The 16,890-nt window shown below is 39.7% G+C and overlaps 2 protein-coding genes across 2 annotated transcripts; both read left to right on the top strand.

Annotated features, from left to right (window-relative positions):
* Positions 1-831: 831 nt before the first annotated feature.
* smim14 (small integral membrane protein 14) lies at positions 832-10,032 on the top strand. Its single transcript, XM_084569724.1, has 5 exons — positions 832-976; positions 2,999-3,094; positions 3,839-3,887; positions 4,009-4,163; positions 5,755-10,032. The coding sequence occupies exons 2-5, from the start codon at positions 3,020-3,022 to the stop codon at positions 5,791-5,793; spliced, it is 318 nt and encodes a 105-aa protein (XP_084425850.1). The 5' UTR covers positions 832-976; positions 2,999-3,019; the 3' UTR covers positions 5,794-10,032.
* A 1,849-nt stretch (positions 10,033-11,881) lies between these two features.
* On the top strand, positions 11,882-16,825 carry map9 (microtubule-associated protein 9). The gene is made up of 13 exons (XM_084570615.1): positions 11,882-12,234; positions 12,320-12,410; positions 12,500-13,021; positions 13,104-13,297; positions 13,381-13,489; positions 13,572-13,639; positions 13,727-13,788; positions 13,875-14,037; positions 14,292-14,378; positions 14,497-14,658; positions 14,748-14,893; positions 15,166-15,301; positions 15,904-16,825. The coding sequence occupies exons 1-13, from the start codon at positions 12,163-12,165 to the stop codon at positions 16,021-16,023; spliced, it is 1,932 nt and encodes a 643-aa protein (XP_084426741.1). The 5' UTR covers positions 11,882-12,162; the 3' UTR covers positions 16,024-16,825.
* The last annotated feature ends 65 nt before the right edge of the window (positions 16,826-16,890 follow it).

Here is a 16,890-nt window from a genome sequence, read left to right as displayed (position 1 = left end):
CAGTAACATTTTCAACTAATTTATTATGTTGTGACCTAATAGGCAGTAATATGTAATCTTTGTTGCGTTAAACAAATCATGGGAAAACAATATTCCACTGTATATACATGCTATGTATGACTATAGTTTTGTCTGACTCACAGGCTGGAAGATGGTGTGGGGAAAAAAATAATGTAAATCTGTGTTAAATGGGTTAAAATATAGAGGGTGCGTCCAGCTCATGTGTAAAATACAGTTGTGCAGTGGAACATTATTATTGTATGATATATTTATATATATTTAACAATAGAAGAAACAAAAATGGCATTATATAAAAAAAGGGAAACTTATTAGTAACAAGTCCGTCATTCACACTTAAAGTATTTATTTTGCAGCAGAATGGCCCTCTTAAAATTGGCTAACAGTGCATCGTAAATTGTACATTTTGTGTGAAAGACCAGTAAAGTGCAGCATAAGGGCTTTCAAATAAATCAAGCTCCAGATTTATTTCTAAAAATTAATCAAGAAGCATAAAATAAAAATAAACAAGCACAAGTTTATGGTATTTTATTAAACATAAACATATGGATTCCACCTCTGTACATTTGGTTACACAACCGCACAGATGTTGGACGTTCATATTCCTTTGTATGGTGACAGGCAGCTGGACTGTTTGTTTACTATCCAGACTGGGTGATCCTTCTCTGCTGTAATTGGCTCAAAGGCCCGCCCGTCAAACTTATAGACCAATAGGAGACGTCCATTTAGCCCCGTGCACGTGTCGCGGCCCGGTTGGGCCCGCCCCCCCTCCTTCCCTCAACATCCCGGATGTTAGTCGGGCAGAATCTGTGGTTAGTTCACGTGCATTAGACAAAACACAGACGGTTGGTTGACATGTCTGCTGTATGATCGTATCTGTTGATAATAGCAGGGCTGCAGCTGTGTAGTCGGGGCCTCCTAAGGACACTAATCGCTTTCTGAACATCACAAAACTCAAGTAAGTCTTTATTTCGACGCGGTTTGCCGCTTTCACATCTGTCCTCCATTATTGACAGTCAAAAGAAAAAGAGGTTTTTCCCCCTCTGGTTTGGATGGCTACGTTAGCGAGAAGCTAGTTTAACGTTAAGCTACATTAGCTCGAGGGTTAAATAAATGGAGAAGTCAAAGAGTTAGCTCAGAGCTAATAGGAAGCAGGGGGGGGACAGATGCAGTTGATTGAATCCAGCTGGGTCGAGACAAGCTGCCTGAGCTGATGTGCAAGCAGCCAGCCGTGGAAAATATATATATATATATCGTGTGTGTATATGTTACATGCTAAAACTAATGCAGGCTAACACAGCAGCCAGTCCCCTACGGTGAATTCTTCCTGGCTTGGCTTCTGTGTCGCTCTAGAGCTGTTTAGCTTTGTATAGAGAGCTGTCTCTTGTTATTTACCCTACTGCCATTGACGCAAATGGGGTGGACACATTAAAGTAAACACACACCTCGTCTGTGTAAAGCGGACAGAGGTTCAGCCAGCAACACCACCACCACCAGCTGCAGCCTTCACAGCGACCATAAATTTGGCTCATCTGAACTGAACAATACAGTCTTTCTTTATGGACATGTCATTTACTGCAGAACCTTTGCCTCTGGCTGCATTTGTTTGAGCCAGGTGTGCGTCATACAATGGCCTCTTGAGTTTACCTTTCACTTTTATTGCGGTGTGCACAGATGAGAGTGACAGTCATTAAAATCAGATGGGGGGAAAATAAAGAATTACAGCACAGTAAACACAGTCAAAAACAACCTAAGACAATGTTTAAAGAAGTTGTGTGTGTGTGTGTGTATATTACTGTGGAAACGGTTAATTTTGCGTCTGGAGAATACACCGTTCAGCCACAACATTAAAACCACTGACAGGAGAAGTAAATAACATTGACCATCTTGTGACAACTCGATGTTCTGCTGGGAAACTTCTGGACCTGGCATTCATTCATGTGGATGTTACTTAGACATGTAGCACCCGCCTAGACCAGACCAGGCACCCCCCCACCCCATAGCAATGACACTCCTTGATGACACTCACCCATCCCCAGCAGGATGCAGCCTGACACAGACACACACACACAAAAACGCTTTGGGAACAACTTAAAAAAAAAAAAAAAACATGAAGAACAGCACAAGGTGTTGACCTGGCCTCCAGATTCACTAGATCCCAAACTGATCAAGTATCTGTGGGATGATCCACAGAGGCCCCTCCCCTCAACCCACAGGACCCAAAGGTCAGACACCACAGGACACCTTCAGAAGGACCATGTCCATTCTCTGATGAGTCACAACTGCTTTAGAGGCACAAGGGAGACCTACACGATATTAGGAGGGTGGTCATTATGTTATGCCTGATCAATGTATCTGGTAGAATTAAGATATTTTGCTAGATGAGCTGTAGTTTAATGAATGATCCTTTTTACATTTCTGTATTTAATATATCTGATCTTTTGTCATGCTAAGTTGACCTAGCAAATGTATCCAGACTATGTCAGAGTTATTATTATTATTTCCTTCACCATCTATATCTGAAATTTGCCCCTTCATTGAAAACTGGATGACAAATAATCAGAAATTCTTGCAATTATGAGCCAGGATCTTGGTCATTTAAGTCAGGTGTATGAAAATATGAATCAGTTCAGACTCCACATGTTACAGAGGTGACACACAACAGAAGTGCTCGAATTGACTCCAACACATTGTGTATGTTCTAAATAATTATTATTACATTTATTTTCATGACTGACAGAGTGTAGGAGATTTGGGCGAGCTACCGTCAAACTGTCAGACCGATACAGTCAAAATCTGCAGCTCTCTCTGGTGATAACACAGCTACAGAGTATGCTGACTGTCCTTAGCTGAGCAGTCTCCTCCCACTTATCTGTGTGTGAGCCCGTGGAGCAACAATAGAGGGCTGACAACAGGTAGCGTTAGGTTTCTTTCGCTTGCTCATGTACGTCCTAGTTACATGCAGTACCTGTTTTCCAAGGTGGATACCGTTTGGTGAGAAATGGCAGAGGGAGGCTTCGACCCTTGCGAGTGCATCTGCACCCACGAGTATGCTATGAGGCGGCTCATCAACCTGGTAAGCAATGGAGCCGAGAGGCTTTCACATTCTCTTGGAAGTCCGTGTGGCAGATTTTATTATGACAGAGCTGACGTGCCGGGAGAGGTCGGGGTATTCCAAGTATGCGGTGTGAAGAGAAAATATCTCACGCTGAAGTCAAGAGAAGGAAGCAAACATGTACAACTCTCTAGCAAATGTAAGTTTTTTTTTTTAGAGAAGGAAATGAAACGCTGCTGAGAGACACCGAGCCAACACATCCTGGTTATCTAAGTTCCTGCTCAGTGTTTATCTTGAGATCATATCAGCTGTGCCACGCTAAAACGCTACTGCTAATATACTCTTAGGGGAAAGTTTGTTGACGAAATTCAAATAGTTGATCAAACAGGATTCGGATGGTAATAAAGGATATAGCCTGAAGTTATTTTGCATCACTTTCCAAATGACCTCATTTATGCCCCAGGTATAACTTGCATGGCGGGTTGTAGTTGGCTGGAGCTACCCTCTGAGCCATCTGATTTGCTTACGGACCTAAAGGGTGTTGTCCAAATGACTGAATCATTTTTATTTGCCAGTCAGGGCTGTACAGCAAATGTTGTTTGCACTAAACTCATGTAAATAAAACATGTGGTCTTTGTTGTTTTGTTAAATGTAACGCAGAAACCGCAAAATGTATGACACAAACTTTAATTAGCGGTGTTACCAGATGAGGGCAGTGAGGAATAGAGTAAATAATTCTGTTTTTTTTCTGTCATTCTCTTTCAGCTCAGGCAATCTCAGTCCTACTGCACAGACATAGAGTGTCCTCAGGAATGTATGTATGACCACTTCTTCGCGCAGTTCACACCTGGTCTTGTGTTTTGTTGATGGTATTTAGAATATGTACGCGGAAACTGCAACGTGGCTGCATTCAAACGTGTTGTGTTCGTGTCCAGTGCCAGGTCCCAGCGGGGCAGCAGGCGGAGGAGGTGACCTGACCCTCCCCATGGTTCTGATGGGATGGGCAGTGGTAGCTCTGGTCCTGTTTCTGCTGCGCCCGTCTAGTCTCAGGGGCGCCCGACCCTCAGGCAAACCCACTGGACCCCACAATGTCAGTACTGCACATACTCCTTTTACATAAGAGGGACATGTCACAAGTTAAAAGTTGCCGCTCTGCTTTTCTTTAACCTCCACACCACACGCACAATCAAATCATAATGCAGGAGATTGTTTTTATTTACTTTTATGAGAGAAAGTCTGTTCTTCTTAAACCTCAATAAGACACAAATTGTGTACTCACTTGTGCACCCACAAGACAAACCCATTTGTGCTACACCCATGATCCTATATAATCAAGATTTTTAATCAGACTAATAAGAGATCTGAAGACTGAGCAAAACTCTTCTCAGTAACTTCTATATATTTTATCTATTATTCTGTTTTTACATGCACTTAAATAACAGAGTTACAGTCAGAAACCAACTAAGCTTCTTTCTTAAATGTCATGTAAACAAAAAACTCTGGGTTTGATACGAGAAACTGAATGAAGACGAAATCCTTACAAAGCCCTGTATTTAGAATAAAACAACCAAAGCCTAAATTAGTCAGTTTCCACCCATTCTTTATCAGAGTCCATTCTGTCTCATTTCCGTCCCGCCCTTCTCACTGATGTTGATCTGCACCAAGAAAGCCTGTCTTCTGTCAGTAAAGTTAAAAGAACCTGCTCCCAAAGTAAAGTCAGGAGTAGAGGAGAATTCAAGATTATACACAGATCACCATGTGCACGTAAACTTTATTTTTCGTGTAGCCATGCGACCCAGTGCATATACAGTAAATACACTTTTTTTTCATGTTGTTGGATATTAAAGAGTTATGTGAGGGCTGAAAAACAGAAAGAAGTGCTCTTCTTCTATCATACCAGATACGGGGTTGTTTACCGCTTTGCTGCAGCCTTGCTCACTCAAATATTTCACCTTGAAGAAACCAGTTAGAGCCGACCTTGGCTACACACTGAAAACTACTGATACACGAAAGGCCACAGTCCTCCTATTGTCCTCCGGTGAAGGCCAGATAGAATAAAAGCTTCTCCTTTTCTACCCATAAGGTGGTTAGGCTGAAGTCTCAGTGCTGACTCTGTACCTATTCTTTGCGTGCTAAATAAACTGTCAATCGGAGAGAAGTTGTCAGGTGGTCTATTCATAGTCGAACTAGCCTTTCCAATAGGTATAAAGAACCTGAGCTGAAGGAAAAAAATTCCTCCTTCGACAATCTTATAAGATGCTATTAGACCACGAGACTGAATCTCCATCTGTGTTTTGTTGTTTGTTTTACTGTGTTGTAGCTGGACACTTGAGCTTTATAGGTCTGCCTCCTCCATTTAAGGGAACAACAGTTCTTCCGAATATAAAAATGATTAATGCAGTTGCCATTTTTGGAATTTGTTTGGTCAATTTCTGTGAAGATGAGCTGTTCGTCCCCCAAAATAGGAACCACAAACAAACCTGTTTACTCTGTGTTGTTGGCCAGAGACCGAGCTAAGGCTGGAATTTAACACGGACTCTGACCCCGGGTGTTCACAACCTGATAAAATGTTTACAGATGTGTTCATAAAGTCAAACTGGACTGCACCTGTTTCAGCACCACGTTGATTCGGGTTAGTTTACTGTGTTTGTTTTTTAATAACTTCTTGTCTCGGTTTGCAGAGTGATAGAAGAGAGCCCCCAGCCCCACCTATCGACTAGCAGAGGAGCCACGCTGACATCGGTCCTCCACCTGCTCGGACTGGAGCTGCACAGTTGTCTGCAGCTGTGACCAGGACAGCGCCACCTCCCCGTCAGCCTTTATTTACATATCTTTTACTTTCATTTTCTTATACAACTACTTTGATCCTAGAGCCCAGCTGATCCTGGATCAGTGAGACCAGCACAGTTACAATATAGAGGGTTAATAAATTTTTTTTACATAAACGCACAATATAAATAGTGCCAACATTTATTCTGCTTCCTCTTCAGCTTTGGTTATGACTCTGTGCTGAGGTTTTACGGTATAACATATAGATTATTATTATTAACTGTCGTCTGTAATTTAATCATAGCTAAACACAACAGAAACAAAATCAAAAGCATTTGGCTTTTCATATCTGCCAATATATACATTAATACAACATACATGTGAAAAGACTGGATTAATCTAATAATATTGGCATATTGATGTATCATTTGGGCTTTGTGTGATATTTCACAAAGTCTTAAATCGGGAGGTGTGCCATTGTTTGGACTTGAGCCTTATTTACACCTGGTTTCTTGTTTCTTGGGTGATCAGATCACAAGTGGACAGCTCTACGGACGTAGGCTCACACCTGGCGTTAGAACATGCCGGTCAACATGTACATTTTATGAATGGCAAAATAATTTCTCTGCTGTGAGATTGTGAAAGGAAAAATTCTGTGGTAATAAAGTTAAATAAAAGCCCTGGCAACTGTTTGAGGAAATACGGTAACTCTGCTTATTTGCACACATCATAGTTTAAAAGCAAAACAAATGCAAATTACACACAGCCTACTAATATTCAATCACTTTGTTTGTGTTAAAGATTCTTCCTACTAAGGAATAGAAAACATTTATAGTGATTTTGCTGCAGGGCCATCACCATTCAGATCCTCTAGTAATGAAGTCATGTTTTCAAGTGTTCGCCTGCACATGGTACGAGCATCTTTTGATCATTTGAAAGACGTTCATACTGTTCAGAGGAATATGTAAAATTGTGGCACTAGGAGAGAAAGTAAAAGCTAATTTTACACAGGCCTAGGCCTAACCTCTTAATGTGCTCTGGACATTTGGATCTTGATGCCTTCTCACACCTGTACTTGTGATCTGATCACCCAAGAAGATCCACGTTAATGCCACGTGGGAGCAGGACCTCGGTCTCTGATCCCAGCTCTGGTACCGACTGCTCAGCATCAAATCGGACTTGGATCTCAAAATGAAGGAATGTGTCACACGGTTGGGAGAGGAGGGGGAAAGGTAGCAGAGAAATCACTGCTGGGCAGCTCAATTGCTGTTTCCACGCTATGCTGAATAATGAAGGATGGCTGGTTCTTGTCTCTCTGAAACATTCCACTCTTTCCACTTTAAAGTTACAACTCTTAACATCCAGGCCTTAGTTTGATAACACATTTTCCCAATCTAGCAAATATCACGGACTTCTATGTTGACTATGTTTTCAAGAACATGTGTGTCCCTTTATTTTTCTAATCATTTATAGACCACCAAAATACCCAGGAAAATTCTTTGATGAGTTTGCTGAACTGCTGTCAGTTATCTGCACGGACTACAACTTTTTTATCATAACAGGGGATTTTAATATTCACATAGACAATAACATGGACACAAATGCCAAAGAACTTTGTTCTCTACTGGACACTTTTGGCCTCTCCCAACATGTGAAAGGGCCCACACACACTCGAGGCCACACTCTGGATCTGGTTATCTCCAAAGGTGTTGACATTTCTTCTGTTGATATTAAGGACTTGGCTCTTTCAGATCATTTCTGTGTGTTCTTTGACTTACAGATAACTCCAAACACTCAGTTAACCTCTTTGTCTGTTAGAAAAAGGTACATAAATGAGAATACCAGTGCTAAGTTTATGGAGGCTATAGCTATGTCACCAGCCGTGAGTGCAGAGACAGTTGATGAACTCTTGGATAATTTCAACTTGAAAATCTCAAATGTCATGGATACTGTTGCACCTATTAAAACTAAGATGATCTTGAGCAGACAGAGAACACCATGGAGGAACACTATGATGGTGAAGGCTTTGAAAACAGAATGCAGGAAAGCTGAGCGTAAATGGAGAAAAACTAAACTTCAAATTCACCATGACCTCTACAAACAAAGTATTTTTAATTTTAACCACGGGTTACTCAAGGCTAGACAGCAACACTTATCTGAAATGATTAATAAGAATATCAACAACACTCGCACTCTGTTTGCTTTGGTTGATAAGCTTACAACCCCCCCAAAAGAGATAGTTTCAGAACTTTCTTCCACAGAAAAATGCAATGAATTTGCTTGCTTTTTCAATGAAAAAATCACATCTATAAGACAAAATATCGACACAAATCGTCGAAATAATAAAATGACACCATCCTTAAAACCACCTAGGAATAAATCAGCTAGGATGTCAGAATTTAATACAATTGGCCAAAAAACCATAGAGCACACAGTTCAGCATCTTAAACCATCGACATACTGTCTTGACACAATGCCATCTGACTTTTTTAAAACTATTGTAAGCTCTGTCCAAACAGATCTGCAGCAAATAATAAATTGCTCACTTCAATCAGGCGCGTTTCCTAAAGCCCTAAAAGTAGCTGCCATCAAACCACTCTTAAAAAAGAGAACGCTGGATGCTTCCATGTTAACCAACTACAGACCTATCTCAAATCTCCCTTTTATAGCCAAGATCATTGAGAAAGTGGTTTTTAATCAAATTAGCAACTTTTTAAACTCCAGTGGACTCTTTGATAAATTTCAATCAGGCTTTCGACCTCACCACAGTACAGAAACAGCTCTCATTAGAGTGTTGAATGATATAAGGTTGAACACTGACTCAGGCAAGGTGTCAGTTCTGGTCCTGTTGGATCTCAGTGCTGCTTTCGACACTGTAGACCACAGTATACTGCTGAACAGGTTGGAAACCTGGGCAGGACTCAGCGGAACAGTACTAGATTGGTTCAGGTCCTACTTGGAGGAGCGGAGTTATTTTGTGACCATTGGAAGCTATAAATCCGATCCAGTGGCTATGACATATGGAGTTCCTCAGGGGTCAGTTCTTGGACCCCTTCTGTTCAGCCTATATATGTTGCCTTTGGGTCAAATTATCCAGAATTCAAATGTCAACTATCATAGTTATGCAGATGACACACAGATATATCTTGCATTGTCTCCAGATGACTGCAGTCAAATAGAGTCATTGTGTCACTGTTTAGAGAAAGTCAAAAATTGGATGAACCAAAACTTCCTGCAGTTAAATCAAGAAAAAACTGAGGTCATTGTTTTTGGCAATAAAGAGAAGAGGGTTACTGTCAGTAAACACCTTGAGTCACTGTCTCTAGAAACTAAAGACCAGGTCCGAAACCTTGGTGTGCTGATAGACTCAGATCTGACCTTTAACAGTCATATCAAATCAATCACCAAAACAGCCTTTTATCAACTTAAGAACATATCCAGAATTAAGGGCTTCATGTCGCAAACAGATCAGGAGAAGCTGATTCATGCTTTCATTTCCAATAGACTTGACTACTGTAACGGTCTTCTGACTGGACTCCCCCAAAAAAGTATCAAACAGCTGCAGCTCATCCAGAACGCTGCAGCTCGAGTTTTAACCAGAACAAAGAAATCAGAGCATATCACCCCAGTTCTTAAGTCTTTACATTGGCTCCCAGTCAGCTACAGAATAGATTTTAAAGTTCTGCTACTGGTTTACAAATCACTGAATGGTTTAGGTCCAGAATACATGAATGACATGTTAGCAATGTATAAACCCAGTCGAGCTCTGAGATCGACTGACTCAGGTCAGATAGTGGAGCACAGAGTTAAAACCAAACACGGTGAAGCAGCATTTAGCTGTTACGCTGCACACAAATGGAACAAACTACCAGCAGAGCTGAAATCAGCCCCAACTGTAAGCACTTTTAAATCCAGGTTAAAAACATTTCTTTTTTCATGTGCATATGGCTGAGCCCTTTTAAATCATTTTAAATCGTAATCTTGGATTTACACTGTAAGTCCTCTTAATCGTTTTAATATATGTATAATATAATACACTTTTCTTTTTCTTTTTTCTTTTTTCTTTTTTCTTTTTTCTTTTTCTTTGTTCTTGCTTTTAACTGTGTGTTCTAATTTGTTCTGTTTTTATGTAAAGCACATTGAGTTGCCTCTTGGTATGAAATGCGCTATATAAATAAAAATGCCTTGCCTTGCCTTGCCTTTAAATAGGTTGCTATGGTTACTGTGTCCTGTGTGTATGTATGTGTGTGTGTGTGTGTGATTGAGAGGGCAATACATCTGCTACGGGTTATGAGTCAAGAAAGGTGCAAGTGAGTGATTAAAAAGAATCTAAAATGCTCACAAACTCATTGTTTGTGCACGAATATGGAGAGGGTGTGATTTTAAGACAATAAACTCAGCTGACTCAGACACAAATAAATCTGTTTCATCATGTTGAGATGAGTGTGTGTACTGTAATTGTTTTGTGGTTAAAAAAAAAAAAAAGAAAATCTGCAGATTAGCTGACTTGTTTGTAGCCAGAAACTATATTTTATGAGCACTTTGTTGACTCGTGTTGAAGGTCGATTTCTACTTCACACTTCTGTGTCGTAGTATGTCAAAAGAATGAAAAGGTGTGTTTAAACAGTGCCAGTGTGAATTTTTATTTCTGAAATTTAGAGCTCTTTTGTGATCAGTTTTAAATAAAAGAACCTCACCGTTGTGTTCCTAAGTATTTGATGGAAAGACGAGGGAATGATCAATAACTGACCATTTACACTACACTACAAGGTAATTATCTAATGGGATGTTAATCAACTTATGTCAGCTAGTATAAATGTTTAAATACTGTTTAAAAAATGGACGCCAGTACAGTGATTCTTATGAGAGACACTGGGAACTACAGCTTCAAAGTTACCGTGGGGAATCGGCCCCTTTTCAATACAAACCGAAAAAAATAGAGGAATAGTAAAATTAGTAGTTATTGTATTTCTGCTGTTGGCTGTTAGACTGCATCACATAATAGTCATGTTTTGCAAGTGTCTGTAATTTGTGAACATCTACCGTAGGACATGTTTGACGTATCTGTAACACACAACGGTGTACTGGCTGCTCTTCAGTTCCAGATCAACCAATGTTCCCTAAACTGTTTTGTATCACATCTTTCTACTGTCGCTTTGGAGGATTGCAGGAAAAAGATAAAAGAAGGAATATGTTGGATAAACTATAAGATGATGTATATAATAAACAGACTCTATATCACAGACTGATAAAACTGGACCGGTGGACCTCAATGTACACTGTTACTGTCTCGAGTAAAAGGGCTTCAACTATGCACTTTTCCTACAACAAAACAAAAAACAATAAAAAAAAAATAATAGCTCAGTCTCACTGCTTGGCTGTGTTTCATTATGTGTTTGCACATTTATGTATATACTTAGTATATAAATTAATATTTTAATTTTTTCACAGTTTGGATATGAAATGAATGAAACTTGGCCAAGTCAAACATTCAAGTTAATATGTTTGGCTTGATTCTCGCCTTGCATCTGTAGGATTGGGGTAAAACATTATTAATCTGCAGATTATTAATCTGTTAGAAATCAGAAATTTATACAAAGAAACAGTTTAGGACAGTGGAGATACCGGCAAAAAGCCTGACTGTCCCTTCTCTTATAATGCATAGCCTATCAGTTATAAGGTAACCAATGTGAAGATTCAAGATTCAAGATTCAAGATTTCTTTATTGTCAATTTCTCAATACGTTTGCAACATACAGAAAAATCGAAAAAACATTTCTCTCTCTTTCTCACATAATAATAAATAAAATAAAAACCTAAATAAACCTAAAGTGGGTGAAGTTGGCAGTGAAACAGTTGCTATGTAAACATTCTGTATATAATATAAATATAGGGAATAAATAGAAAATAGAAAATTTCTATCAGATACAATCAAATTTATTCAAATAAGCTGCTAAGATCATAACTTCACGTTAAAAGCGTCGGTAATAATAAATCAGTTTGGTCCAAAGTTGACAATTTCTAGTAATCATCTGAGCATGCGCAGTGTTGAACCGGAACTGTCCCACTCGTTTCCCTGGGTTACCATCAACAACTCCGTTAGCGCCACAGTAGTTACGTTAGCGTGACTTCAGGTTGTAAACCTTTTATAATTACCGATATAGTGTGTAAAGTGGTACTTTACAGTCCAGTCAAATTATGAGTGATATTAATTTAGCTATAAAAGAGGGCATTTAGGTAGCTTTGTAGCTAACTAGCTTGAGCGAACGTTAGCTAGCATGCTAATGCCTATGCGCGCTATCGGAGGACATTGTTTTCAGCATGTCAACTCAGGAGCACAGGACACTGGCTTATACGAAAAGCCCGAAAACATCGAAAAGAACAACATTTCAGGTAAGAGCGTCAGGGTATGCAGCCTGGATAAAATAGCACTTGTCCCCTGAAGCTTTTTTTTTAATTTGAAATCTTGTTGTTGTAGGATGAACTTCAGGCCGCTGTCTCTGCCAGGGCAAGCAAAACAAAAACAGATCAGTACTCCAACTATAATGACTTCGAGGACGATGAAGATGGTAAGATGGCACAGCCTCAAATAAGACTGATTTGATTACAGGAACAGCAGAGGTTGTTTAATTTTAATGATGAATCCTTCTTTTGCCAGATTTTTTGAATGAACTCCTCAAATCAAGAAAAAAGAAGACTGGTGCAGTCAAGGCTGGGAAAAGCAAACACAAAATCAACAACTTTGAGCTTTCGGACGATGAAGGTAAACCCAACAGGCCGAAGAAAGTTTCCTTCCTGAAAACCCAAAGGATCGTCTCTCCCTCCAACGACACAGCGGCATCAGAGTCGCATGAAAACGAGCCACCGGACTCATCCCTTGGTGGACACACTGATCATAACGGCTCCTTTTCCTCACAGCGCTCCACAAATGTCAGTGGAGATAACACGCAGTTTAAAAACAGTGATGTGGAGTCCACTGATCCTCAAATCTCAAGAGAGAACTCGAGGAAGTCTCTGTCATCATTCCAGACGTCAGATGATACCCTGCTTGACGTGCCTTTGCCGTTACCGTCTGACACTCCGGTGGAAACTCCGGGTCCAGAGGACCAGAGTGAGTCTCTTGAAAGGTCCCAGGTTCTACGGTCATCAGCATCCGACCTGAATCGTGCAGGCTCACCAGGTCTGTTTAGTTTAGTGCATGATTCTCATTTGGAAATACGCTTCTAGCTATCAGTTCAGACTTTTCAATTGTCATTATCCAGGTAGTGTCACAGAAAGGGAGCCACCTAGACCCAAACCACGGCAAAGGACCCTTGGACTGAGCTTAAACACTACAGAGAGGCCAGCTGAAGAGACTGAACCCCAGGATCTCAGCAGACCTCAGACTTCTTCAGCATCAATTCCCCTCTCAGCTAACACATCTGGCAGCTTTGCGGAACAGAGCTGCAGTCCACATGTGCGTCTCGCTGCTTGTTATTAAAGTAAAGTAAAGTAAACTGAAACATTCCCTAATTGGTTTGCTGTGTTGTTTTCTCATAGTGGTCTGAAGGAGATCACGTGGTTTCATTCAGCGTTAGTAAATCCTCTTCAAATAAGAGTGAGCAGTCACAACTCTTCACCGAGTCCACGGTCGATTCTGGATCCAGAGGTAATATTTGTTATGTTCAGTGTCATAATGTTTTTTGTGTTTTTTTTTTTGTAGGCGTTAATGTTTTGATATCTGATTTCAGATGACTTTATTTCCGATGGCAGCAAAGAGCAACAGAGAAACTACTCCACATCATTTGAAGAATTCAATGTAAGAGATATTGTTTAGTGTATTATAAAATATGATCCACCTTTTTATTCTGAGTATTTAGTAAATGTGTTTAATGTTTTCTTTCAGGAAAGCTCCGGACATCACTCAGACCAACTCTCTAATGTCCACGCGCAATCATTTGATACCAGGTAAATGATCCGGCTGCATTATTTGAGTCCTGTATTTAAACAGAACGACTGCTTAACTAACCGTCATTTTGTTTTATGCCAATGAGGACTTCAAGTTCTCGGTCTAAGACCTCTCAGAGGCCTCGGAGTGTGTGCTCCACGAAAGTGGAGTCAAAGTATCTGGGAACGCTCCAAGTCCTGGACCGTAAAGTCTCTCTACAAGAGTCTCAGCCACAAGCTGCAGATTCTCTCAGAGCTGCCGTTTACCAGGTCAGTGGGATGGTAACTGTGTGTTGTCTTATATAGTGAATAAGTAAGGCTTTGTTTGTGTTATTAAAACAAGCAAAATGTTAAAGTTGCAAGAGGTATCACAGCACCAAGACAGACCAAACTAAAACAAACCCCAAATAAACTATAAGATCCTATTAAAGTGTTTTGCACACTTATTTTTCATGACAGTACATGTCATGAGAGTTTCTACGGTTTAGTCTCAGTGAAGTGAAATCCCTCTTTACTCTTACCAGGAATGGCTCAAGAAGAAAAAAGAAAAGTCAAGAGAGAACCTGCAACTAAAAAAGAAGGAAGAACTTCTGAAGGAAAAAAAGAAAAAGGTGAGTAATCTGCTTTGTTGATAACTGATGAAGCATTTATCAGCTTTGAATGGTGTGATATATACATAGTCATGTAACATGCATGAATAACGCTCAGTATCTTTCTATAAACAAACAGGAAGAGGAGGATAAAAAGGGAGACGCTGTTGCATCCTATGAGGCTTGGAAAGAAAGGAAGGCAGAAAGTCTCAAAGCAAAAGCCAAAGAAAAGCACGATATGATTAGAAAAGAGCAAAGGGCGACTGAAGAGAAAGAAGACAAAAAGCAGTCTGCCAAACAGGTAAAAAGCTGATTTGTAGTAAGTACTTCATGTGTTCTGTGCATAAGTGTGATCTTAACTGGTAACGCAAATTCTCATGATAATTAAAGGTGTTTGAAAAGTGGAAACTCGAGCATGATCATCTGCTTAAAGAGAAGTACAGAAAACAAAAAGAGGCTGAAAATAAAGTTAAGATGAAAAAACAAGAAGAGGAGGAAGGAAGAAAGAGAGAGAGCAAGTGTGCTTTTTCTGATTGGTGAGTTTGAATCTATATTTATTTCTCTCTTTTTTTGATATATCTTCCTGTTTTACATTACTTTGAGTTAGATCCCACAGTGGAAGGGATATATAATTTTTTTTTATTATGTAGACATAAATGTTGCTTTAAACGTAAATGTTCAAACCTTCAAAACACAGAGATACTGTATTTTAACTTAACATCCACTCAACTTTCAGGATCAACCACCAGCACCCAAAGCTGGATGTTTCTAATATAATTATTTTTCCTGTTTTCTTGACATGATAAAGGTATGCAAAGAAGAAAGATGTCATCCATGAAAAGGTCCTGACGAAACAGAAAGAAATCCAAAATAAAGTAGAGGAGGAGCGATACATGAAAGAGGAGAGGGATAAAATGGCTTTAGAGATGTACGAGAACTGGCTGGTGAGTTGTATTGATGACACCCGCCAGAGAGTCTGATACGTTCCCACAGTGGTGATAAAGCTAATCAGCGCCAGCTTAGATCTCTCTGTATTTTGCCTTGTACCAAAGTGTGAAATCTGGTGTCAACATGTGGCTACATCTCTGGTTTGGTGCAGCTATGTGGTTTGCTAGAACTGACCGATGAGAAGTCTAAACATATGAAAGTGTCCCCGAACAGCTGCCAAACCAAAACACTGGCCCTAGAGAAGTCCTTTCACTTTGATAGATGCTACTGTATGTTTCCTACAGGCTTTAAAGTGTAGGTTGAGGAGAGGGGTTGGTTACAGTCTGCAGTCTCACCACTAGGTGTCACTAAATTCACTCTTATATGGCACTACATACATTCTCCACACTTTTCCTTTAAATAATCAAGTAGAAAGCAAAGTTCTCCAAAATGTTCAAACTGTGTGTATTTTAAATGTGACTAAACTACCTACAGTAAATCTACACAGTAGTAGTTTTCCCACTTCAAGTTCCTACAACAGTAAAGTGGAGATAAGACATCAAAAAAAGGTATCTGGGAGAGTTTCTATTCTAATCCGTGATTTTCCTTTTTCCCACAGGCAAGAAAAGAGCTGGAACAGAAGAGACAGAGAGAAGAAAGACGGATACAAGCGATACTCGGGGACAGCCCGCCTCCACCGTGGAGCCCGCCAAATAAGACCATACCATTTCGAAAATGACAATAGACGTGTAACATAACACACACCCAGGAACGCCTGTCGGTGCCGTGTTACATTTTAGGTGAAAACGTTTGCACTGTATTTTTTTTGTGGCAGCTGGCGAAGTTGATATTTTTGTCAGATTTTGTATTAGGCAGCAGCTCTACTGCAAGTTTATATTTTTATATCTTTTTAAGTACGTTAAGAAACAAAATAACATAATCTTTTTGTAATAAATGCAGGGTGAGTAGTGATTAACATCAGGAAGAAAACTATTGGTTTTATTGTTGAATTACTGTTGATTTCTCTGCAAATATCTGGTGTTTAGCATTAGACCCACATGTACATTATCTAATCTGTTAGTTGAATTGGTTATTGTTTTAAAGTGCTGGTAATTTGCCTCCTATATATTTATTTATTTTTATTACATCCACTAAAACACTTACTTCAAATGAGGAAAAAAAAAGTATAAAGGAATGCAAAACCACAGTAAAACAATCAGTCCTCCCTCCCAGTTTGGGGGAGACACTTTAAACAAGTCTCTGCAGGGAAAAGCGTTTCTGATTTACAGCTCAGACACAGTGTAATTGTCCTAATGAGTGAGTGCTGTGAAGGTACTTTTTATGTTTATGGCCTTGTCTGCATTTGCTCAATTATCCAATAAAAGTCTCAAAGTGTTATTATGCCCCGTAAACCCGTTCACATACCTTGATACGTAGACAAGAGCTTCTGAAAGATCTCCAGAGTTCACAGGACATTAGTCTGGATTCAAGTCATGTTTATTGTCACTTCCACAATATGTTAATAAAGACACACAGAGGTGTGAAATATTCTTTCTCCTTCAAATGAGCTCACATTTCTCTCCAATCATTTCCAATCATCTATCTC

This window comes from Chelon labrosus (assembly GCF_963514085.1).
Source record: "Chelon labrosus genome assembly, chromosome: 2".
Classification (NCBI taxonomy): Eukaryota; Metazoa; Chordata; class Actinopteri; order Mugiliformes; family Mugilidae; genus Chelon; species Chelon labrosus.
The sequence above is the reverse complement of the archived record's forward strand: the minus strand, read 5'-3'. Positions and strand labels throughout refer to the sequence as shown.

Coding starts and splice junctions, on each gene's coding strand:
- smim14 (XM_084569724.1), top strand. CDS start 3,020: ATGGCAGAGGGAGGCTTCGACCCTTGCGAGTGCATCTGCACCCACGAG. Junction 3,095..3,838: donor TGAGGCGGCTCATCAACCTG/GTAAGCAATGGA, acceptor ATTCTCTTTCAG/CTCAGGCAATCTCAGTCCTA. Junction 3,888..4,008: donor CATAGAGTGTCCTCAGGAAT/GTATGTATGACC, acceptor GTTCGTGTCCAG/TGCCAGGTCCCAGCGGGGCA.
- map9 (XM_084570615.1), top strand. CDS start 12,163: ATGTCAACTCAGGAGCACAGGACACTGGCTTATACGAAAAGCCCGAAA. Junction 14,379..14,496: donor TGAAGGAAAAAAAGAAAAAG/GTGAGTAATCTG, acceptor ATAAACAAACAG/GAAGAGGAGGATAAAAAGGG. Junction 15,302..15,903: donor AGATGTACGAGAACTGGCTG/GTGAGTTGTATT, acceptor TTTTTCCCACAG/GCAAGAAAAGAGCTGGAACA.